General features: G+C 34.2%; 1 protein-coding gene across 1 annotated transcript; it reads left to right on the top strand.

Moving 5' to 3' along the window:
• Positions 1–1003: 1003 nt before the first annotated feature.
• On the top strand, positions 1004–9559 carry LOC143461999 (small ribosomal subunit protein mS27-like). The gene is made up of 9 exons (XM_076959975.1): positions 1004–1158; positions 1587–1803; positions 4695–4885; positions 6561–6737; positions 7240–7341; positions 7904–7986; positions 8550–8645; positions 8878–9135; positions 9379–9559. Exons 1-9 carry the CDS (start codon positions 1080–1082, stop codon positions 9517–9519), a joined length of 1344 nt encoding a protein of 447 aa, XP_076816090.1. The 5' UTR covers positions 1004–1079; the 3' UTR covers positions 9520–9559.
• The last annotated feature ends 1 nt before the right edge of the window (position 9560 follows it).

The raw sequence follows: 9560 nt of genomic DNA, 5'->3' as shown, positions 1-9560 counted from the left end.
GAGCTTGCTAAAGTACTGCAACCGCAGGGTTATGCATAATTTTATGAAGCTAAATAGTTTCAGCCAGTAGTGGTCAGAACTTAAGTAATTTTACTTAAGTAGTCTACTGTACTTAAGTAGATTTCTTCTACTTTAGCTACTTACTGAAGTAATTTTGTTCATGGGTACTTCTAGTTTTACTTAAGTAGTTTTTAGACTAAAGTAGCATACTTGAGCAAGTTTACCAAATGCTGAAGTAGGAAGTAGTCAGTGTTTTAGTAGGCCTATATAACCAAATGTTTTTAGTTGTAACTAAATGTTGGAATCTTTTGGAGCTCTTCGATGGGTATTGAGTTAGACTTAGAGTTTATGGTTACTTGGTTATAGCTTGAGTTGTTCTGGCTATATTCAATGAGTCTCGTATCTATCGATCATGAAATCTTCCGCAGCCAGAATTCTGATATTATAAAACTTGCATTCAACTCGACAAAGTTTGTCCATATAAATGTACATGTTTATTGACATCGCAATATATTACAATTCCAATAAAGACTAAAACAACATCATGAAACGCTGGCTTGAGTACTAGACTGATGAACGTTCAAATTAGACAACTCGTTTGTAATCACTACTGCACCAAGCGTTTATATACCGTATACAACTTGATTTTCACATATTTCACGTAACAATGCTCTGACGAATTAAAACTACTTCACCATTGACCACCACTGGTTGTTAGTTAGTAGCCTATGAGATATGTTGCTTGTTGCACAAACCTTTTCAAATCACTTTTTGAAGTGCGTACCGCATTTCATTTTCAAACAAACCGAGAGAAAGAGAAGCAAAATGGTTTGAAAATAACACAGATAACTAAAAATATATACTGTAAAGGCAAAATATAGTACACATATTATAATAGAAGTAATAAACTAAGCGTTTTACTTGTTTTAAGATTTTTATGAAATCATGTTGCTCGCCAGAACTTCCCCTATGTAGATACTTTATTTGACATATGTTCAGTGCCAGGTCGAATACCGACCTGGATAGCGTTAGCTTTCATGAACGGAAGGGGCACTTAGGCTGAAGCGATTTGTACAATCATGGCTTTGTGTTTCAGAAAATTAGTTTGCTTCAAAAGTTCACGTGTCAAACAAACAGTTAAAAATTGTGCTTTTTATGGTAAGTTAAAGTTTGCTTAAACATTAAAACATTATATAAATCAGTAAAAGACTGCATAGCGTAGGCCTATACAAAATGTGGAAAGTGTGGCACATACACACACGAGATTCAACACGTACACGTGGAAATTTTTCATCTTAACGCTAATTTATAATAAGCAAGCAAGGCGACCTTAGTTGTTTGAATCTCGGTTTAAAATAAATAAACAAAGATAAAGGCGAAAATTCCAAACAATACAAAAAACAAAGAATTATGTCTGTAATGCGCACCACCATGTCATACTTTAAGTTTCTACTTGCACGAATTCACGTTGAAAACTGCCATACTTTCTAGCCTAGAGTTGTAATCTTGTTTAGATTAATTATTATTGCACAACTTTTAAACATGCTAACATTTAAAGATTTTAGCTCTGCATGTTGTTGTTGTAGCTTTTCGAAACTTTTTATCCAATGCCTATTTATCTCCGGAACTTTCCAAACAAATCACCAGTCCCGCTTCAGGATCTGGTGACATGGCAGAGGTGTGCATGTCCTTAAATAGATGCCACGAACGGAATATGCCTGTCAGTTCAATGATGATTGATCGTATGATTAGATGTGTGCAGACAGATGAACATCTTTCTGGGTCACTTTTTTATTTGCACCAGTGAGTAAAATGTTTACTATGTTGAACCCTTTTGTTGAGATCGGTACTATGACACTTTATCGAAAGACACTTTATCGAACGACATTTTATCGAACGACAGTTAATCGAAGCGACAGATGATCGAACGACTCTTTATCGAACGACAGTTAATCGAACCGACAGTTAATCGAACGACACTTTATCGAACCGACAGCCGATCGAACGACACTTTATCGAACCGACAGTTGATCGAACGACACTTTATCGAACCGACAGTTCAAGCAAGATTTTTGCGTGTTTCTCAAACATTGAGACAATAAGCCATTGTGATGTGCGGTCTTTGTAATGGTGTACAACTGTACATTAATGAATTGTGATGTATATATCATAAAGTTGACGATTTATATTTTATATCTATATTTTATATTTCCATCGTAAAGTTGACGATTTATATTTTATATCTATATTTTATATTTGTATCATAAAGTGTACGATTTCGCATGGCGGCCGGCCCGCCCACATATTAATAAGATATCACAAGAATACGCACGAGAATCACTAAGTACGAGATTGTCTGTACAGTAGACTAGACTAGTCATTATAGATACAAAGAGTAAGGAATTGAAGGCAAAATTTCATAGCAAGGGGCATATCGCTGCCTGACTTTTACACAAAGTAGCTTCTTGAAAGTGGTCTTTATCCCAGCTTGACCGACAGCGCAAAAGAAATGGCTTCGATGCTTGGTAGCACGTACACATGTGAACAAATGTTTTCAACAATGAAATTCACGAAGAGCAAGCTAAGATCACGCATTTCCGACGCCTATTTAGAAAATGTTCTGGTTCTTGCTTCATCTGACTTGTCACCAGATGTTGAAAAACTTTCACAAAGCAAGCAGCATCAAGTGTCACTTTAATGCTGTAACTCAATGCTTTAATGCCGTAACTTACTGGAGATGTGAGGACTACCTCAAATGTAAAAGCCGTCTATCCACAGCCGAGGACGACAGCCTCATGAGAGCACCATGTGAGCACAGTCATCCACCAAACCCTGCACGTGTTATAGTTGCGAGAGCAAAAGCCAGCATGCGAGATCGAGCAGTCAATTCAGTCTATCACAATATCTCAAAAATTACAAAATCCAACTTTACCAAACAAACATGGACAGATAGCTGAACATTTTTTATGAAAAGTCACCAAATTTCAATTTTCTACAGCAAACAATGCAACTGTACGCCACGTTTTGCTATAACTGTGTGCGGGAGAAGCAACAGTCGATTCGATCAACTGTCGCTTTGATCAACTGTCGGTTCGATAAAGTGTCGTTCGATCAACTGTCGGTTCGATAAAGTGTCGTTCGATCAACTGTCGGTTCGATCATCTGTCGTTTCGATCAGCTGTCGTTCGATTAAGTGTCGTTCGATAAACTGTCGTTCGATTAAGTGTCGTTCGATAAAGTGTCTTTCGATTAGGTGTCGGATCACGGTTGAGATCATGCTTTTGCAATGAACCCATATATATAATTTTTTTTTTTCACTTTTGCACTCCAGCATAAAATAGAGAGTTTTACAGTGTTTCTGTTGTCAATTTGTCCTTACAACAGTACGATGTCACCATTATGCCATAGTGCCATATTGATATGCTTATGTTTCATCTAACAATATTATCTATGAACCAGGGCTTTCGAACTGGGGTGCATGAGTTAATCTCAGGGGGTTTATGAGGCATTTCTGAGAATTGAAAAATAGATTACTTTTAAACGTCTTCATTCATTTTCTTTTATCGCATTTTCTTTTTTGAAGATCCTTATCACAACTATAACTGATGCAATATTAAATGCTATGGAGCTAATAGCAAGATTGTTATAAAACAATTACCATAATCGAGAACACAGTGGGCTTGTTTTCAAACACAGTAGGTTGCTTGTCACTTGTATGAGAGAAAACAGCTTTAAGAGAAAAACGTCAATGGCTTACTTTCAACAAATAAATTGTGCATTGCAGTTATTGAGGTGGAGTTGTTTATTGTTTAATCTCATTGTAAAGGTAAACTTAGATTATCCATATCTTCCAATCATAGATATTGAAAGGAAATATGTGACAAAACTCATGGTGTCATGAGTATTTTACGAGCCTCTATCTAATGCTAGCTTTGTTTATCAGAAAATTTGACTAATCCCCGAAAATATACAATAAGTTATACAGCACAACGGAATTGTTGTTTATATACGACATTTCAAATTAATACGCCATTAACTGCCAGTGTTTTTATTCATGGCTTGTTTAAAAGCATCCAGCATGTTTAACTAACATAATGGGCATGCTACATTAGTCCATTCTTGCTCATGAAGGTTAAAATAAAAACAATACCAAAGCAGGAACCCCATTTTCATAGTTGAGGTCAAAGTACAATATTATTGGGGCCCTCAATTACACGAGTATATACAAATGAATAAGATACTTCAAATATGATACAGTTTGCCTTACATTAAACATGGAAACTGGCATTAAGAACTGCATTTTTTATTGTTATCACAATTTGGTTCATTTACGAAGCACTGAAAGTAAGTGTTATTATGTAGCATAATTCTGATTTTAATTCAATTCAAAATTTTGTTTCGAAAAACTGAAGGTTTGTGGAAATTTTTGACATCCCCAAGTTGCTTGTGAGAAAAAAAGTTGGGAAAACCCTGCTATAAATCATTGCAAGGCATTATATATACTTTAAATCAGAGAAGTAAAAAAGCATAAGAATCCAATAATCTTTTAGTTTTTGATTAATTATATGGGGATTGTAGGAATTACATGACTTTATGTTATGATATAATGTTTTGAAATTTAGATAAAATACTCAGTGCTTATTTAAATGCTTAAATGCAATGTTATTAGCTAATCCATTTATTGTTACATCCAGCTTTCGACACACAGAAAATTCGTATTACATTCGTCCATGGACAGCATTCACATTTGTGAAGAAGTGTTTAGAAGTGAATCCTAAAACTCTTGTGGATATTTTAACTCTAAAAACACATTACGGAATATTTCCTGATGTTTTTTCTCTTAACAAAGTTTTAGATGTTTTGCTGGAAAAGCAAGATTTGAAAGGTATGGAATTAGATATAAAGGTTGAATGAAGTACATGAATTATTAAATTTTTCCTATATAAGCTACACCCGTAAATCAATAGATGTTTCATGCCTACCGTATGGATATTTTAGCATATTCTGCATAAATATCTCTGCTTTTGTGATTCTGCCTGCAATATTTTGCACAACAAATTTCCCATTATGTATATATTTACATGATCAATAACGATGCAATATAACCGAGTTCTCCAAGCTGTGAATCAATTTATTTGGCTTGCCATCATTCAAATTTCGTTGACAAAAAGAACTTACTAAGTAGGCTTTGTGATGTAAAAAAGTTATGATGTCACCTGTCATTTGGCTCGTGTGGCTCATGGCTATTAATCTGTATCATTTTTCTCTCCTCTCTTTTAATTATATCCATTATAATAATTCCAATTGGTTGCTTTTGTTGTTGATGGATTTAACGTCAAGAGGAGAGTTACAAATTTTAGAATACCTTTAGAACTGTAGACAAGATTTAATTGCCATGAGTAAGCAAGTGTAGAGCATAGAATATGAGGAGACCCGAAATTGAAAACAAAAGCAAACAACAAGATGAACAATCATCGACTGAATCATTTCTTGAATATGACAAGCATCAATTTTAGATTAAAATGCTAAAATTAGTTTAACATGCCAAGGTTAAATGTTGCAGATAATAATCAAACATAATTAAACAATTGTGCTGTGTTACGTTGACTTTGAGGTTAGTTTATATTTTAACATTTAATTTAAGATCAGACTTCTAGGATTTTCAAAAATGCACTGAACAAAAAATTATGCGTGTTCAGTGGAAATACAATCTGTTTAAAGAAGATAATTGTCTGTGATGGTTACCTATTAATTCACATTATTTCAAAGCTTATGCAACTAGCTGTTTTACACAGTGATGTGGTTACAATGTCAGAAAAAATGAAAACGGTTATACACTAACTGTTCTCTCGAATTGGAATGGACTTTTTTGTGCTGTCACATAAACTTGTAACTGCTAATATCTTACTCTCAATCTTCTTTCTTATTTATTTGTTCAGTGATGTTGATAATGATACGAAGAAGTTTGAAGAATGGTAACACTACCTTGTTAATACGAAATTATTACTGCCTCACTGATAAAAATAATATCATTAATAAACCAATAAATTGACTGACCATTACTTCAATGAGTAGATATATATTGAATTACTGTACTTATAAACTATAAACTGACCTTGTTTCAGTCAAATTTTGTTCAAAAAGTGTCATTTTGTCATTCCTTTTGTTTTTCTACATTGGTATTAAACAAAATGGTTATATGGCCCATACTTGTCATTTGCATAGCTTTTTTGGCTTGTTATAAAAAAATTTGGAGGCCCATGCAGTTAATAGATGGAGCAAAACAAGTGAATTGTAACATCATAATATAATGCCCAATTTTTTTAAATGTGTCATGCAAACTTTAGCTAGACGCAAAGTTTATGAATACGTTTTACGTATTAAAGGTAATAGTTTATTACTGTATGCTACCAAATACTGGCTGAGTAACTTTTCATTTTTATAGTTTTCAGTAATTTACTATGTTCTTGTATAAAAAAAACAATATTTTGCCCACATCTTTATATCATACACACACGCGGATATTTTACTACAATTTGCTTCTGACTGTAAAAATGTAGGAGCTCTGGATCTGGCATGTCAGATGTTTTTGTTGGAGGTATTGGATAATAAAACTTCCCAAGCTCTTGCTATTGAAGCTGTGTCTCGATACTGGGAAGAAAACACGACAGAAATTATTCCAACATTTGAAGACGTGACAATAAAAAGAAACGTAGCTGGAATTTTGTATTGCATTGGTAGGTTTTGCTCAAAGTTTTTCTTTATTGCTGTTTTGACGACAACTTAGTTAGGCAGAGCATCACAAATATGAGTATCGTGTTTAGTTGTTAATGTCATCAATCTTATTCTTGGTAAATCTGGATTTTTGTTATAAATTTGTGGAGGTCATCGATAACTGTTGTATTTTTGATGAATTCTAGTGAAAAGTCAAACTTAGCCATATAAAGTTTGAAATCATATAAAAATATCTTCAATGGAAAAAAACTTGCAGATAAGCTGGTTATGTAGAACCAATTATCAGTTGCAAATTATGCAAATGCTTTCTTAAGCTCAAGGATGAAATCAGTTGCCATTGTAATCTAGGTTTGTGATGACATTTTGCAGTGTAACGTAGAAACATTACCAAATGCGGTACTGCTATAATACACAACAACAAGGTAAAAGAAGTATTTAGTTTTTACAATCGCCTCATATCTTGCTGATTTTGATGTCATGTAATATTAATATTTTTACACATAGGAATGTATTTATCAAATCCATCACTCACTTTGCTTGGTCAGTCGTTGTTGGGAAGCATTGAAGCAGAACACGGGATTAGAGCAACCTATCAGGAGCCATGGGGTATAAAAAAGCAAATGCCATATGCTTATTAACATTGTTTATACCAGGGGTGGGCAAACTGCGGCTCGCCGGCATGTTTTTTGTGGCTCTGTGGCTTTTGTGGCTCTCTAGTCGAATCGTAAAATTCCAAAAGAATTGTAAAGGCTACCAAGAGTACCGTTTATGAACGTTTCTGTCCACTTTTTTCTTTTTTTAGGCCAGCATTTCGTTTATGACGTAACACAAGACTTAGAATCCGACATTGTTTTCAGGTATAGATTCTATACTCTATGGCAAAGGTGGTCAAAGTGTGCCTCGCCGACATGTTTTTTATGGGTCTTCTAGCTGAAAAGTAATATCCCAAAATGACTAATAATAATATAGTAACCAAATTGACAATCATTACTGATTTTGCGGCTTGCTGGTGTTTATAGTTTTCCGCAAGTGACTCTTTCATTGAACAAGTTTGCCCACCCCTGGTTTATACACTCTCATGTCAGAAACAATATGGCTTCAACAATATAAACTTTTGAATAAAGTGTTGCTGTAGTTACAAACAGCAAATCTTTCATTTGTTACAAAGGTCCCTTGTGGTGGAAGCCTGGATATCTTGAAAATGCTGTGTCATCAGTTGAAAACTTGAATGAACCTATATCTAAGCAAAGCGTAAGCAAATTTTATTTTTTGTTGCAATTTATTTTATAATGCTTATGAAACATTTTTGATACAATTTTGGTTTGATTGTAAGTTTTATTTTAGTTATAATGAATTGTCAGAGATATGTATGTAAAACATCCATTGGTTTTTAAATTTTTTTTCAATATATATATATGCCAAAAAGATTAAGTTTAAGTACATTACTGCCATGTACCTACCATCTTATAGCTCAATTCTATTATTGCTATCTTGCATGTTTGAAGCCCTTGGGCTTTGCCACTTTTTCCTGTTTGTTAATTGTTCGTGAGCATGTGTCTTATTGTGCTATAACTACTACGGTTAGCATCCTAACTTTCGCTCCGCACAGTTAATGGCAAAAAAGAAATAATACAAAAAGTATAAATCTACCATTGAGCAGCATCGTTTCTCCGTATGGCTGCAATTGAAATGATACGTAGCATATTTGCTTCTCTGCCAACCTTATTCTTAGTTCAACAAAGTTCCTTAATGTCCTGGGCATTTTTTGATTGTGTTGTTGTAAATCAAATCAATTAATCAATTAAATCACGCAGGTTGATATTCTTCTTTCACTTACCATAAACAATAACGAATTACATGAAAGGGCTGCAAAGACTTGCCACACTGCCCAAGAAAAAGGCTTGATATCAGTAAGCTTGTTGGATGTGTAATAATTTACTTTGTGTTAGTTATTTGCTGGTTTATCCTTTTTTGTGTTTAATATGGAAAAGATTTATTACTTTATGGTTTATCTTATTTCTTGAAAAGGAAATAGACATGGCTCTGTGATTATAAACACAATAAGGGTGTAATAATGGTAACAAAGTAATGTTGTTAAACGTTCCATTAAAACCTTGTGTAATAAAGTTTTTTTCATCCTAGGATGAAGACCTCTTTACCTTAAAAGGCATTGCTAAATCTCTGCTAAATAACCTTCCTAAATATGAGGCTGAGGATCGTGAAGTATCTGATAAACAGTTATGGACGTGGCTAGAAGACAGGACAACGTTTGAAGAAATTGAAAAGGAAGTTCTCAGCGAGTATAAAGAGAAACGTGAAGCACTTTCCAGAGAAATCAGAATCGAAAAGGAAGCACATGACCAGGCTGTTGAGAACTTGGGCTTCTGGGACTTGGCACGAGTAAGGTTTTCGGTGTGGTGGGATTCTATACGTTTAGTGACCAGTTTGCTGAAAGTTTTTGACAAGCAGCACTAGGCATCGAACAATAGAAATTTTATTTGAAGGTATCTCTTAAGAATCAGTTGGAACATTTCAATAAACGGTTTATGTAAACTGGTGCCAAACGAAGGAATCCCATTACCAGGTTTAGGCGACATTTGTGTTACTTTTAATGCTTGATAAATAATTCCAATCTTAACGTAGGATCGAAAAGTGGAAAGAGAAAACCCCAACTTCTACCTCCGCGAAGATTACATCGAGGGTGCTCTCGAGGATTTGGTTTTACTGGAAAGATTTCGTGATAAACGTTCAATTGTAAAGGATCCTATTATTTTAGTTTCATGATTGTGCGTTTAATAAACCTTTCTATTCAAATCTTCACAAAC

The sequence above is a fragment of the Clavelina lepadiformis genome, chromosome 6, assembly GCF_947623445.1.
Source record: "Clavelina lepadiformis chromosome 6, kaClaLepa1.1, whole genome shotgun sequence".
Classification (NCBI taxonomy): Eukaryota; Metazoa; Chordata; class Ascidiacea; order Aplousobranchia; family Clavelinidae; genus Clavelina; species Clavelina lepadiformis.
This window is presented reverse-complemented; position numbering and strand designations above follow the sequence as displayed.

Excerpts from the sequence above, each read along its gene's own strand:
- LOC143461999 (XM_076959975.1), top strand. The coding sequence starts at position 1,080 with ATGGCTTTGTGTTTCAGAAAATTAGTTTGCTTCAAAAGTTCACGTGTC. Across the intron at positions 1,159-1,586 it reads TAAAAATTGTGCTTTTTATG|CTTTTCGAAACTTTTTATCC; the intron begins GTAAGTTAAAGT and ends TTGTTGTTGTAG. Across the intron at positions 6,738-7,239 it reads TGGAATTTTGTATTGCATTG|GAATGTATTTATCAAATCCA; the intron begins GTAGGTTTTGCT and ends TTTTACACATAG.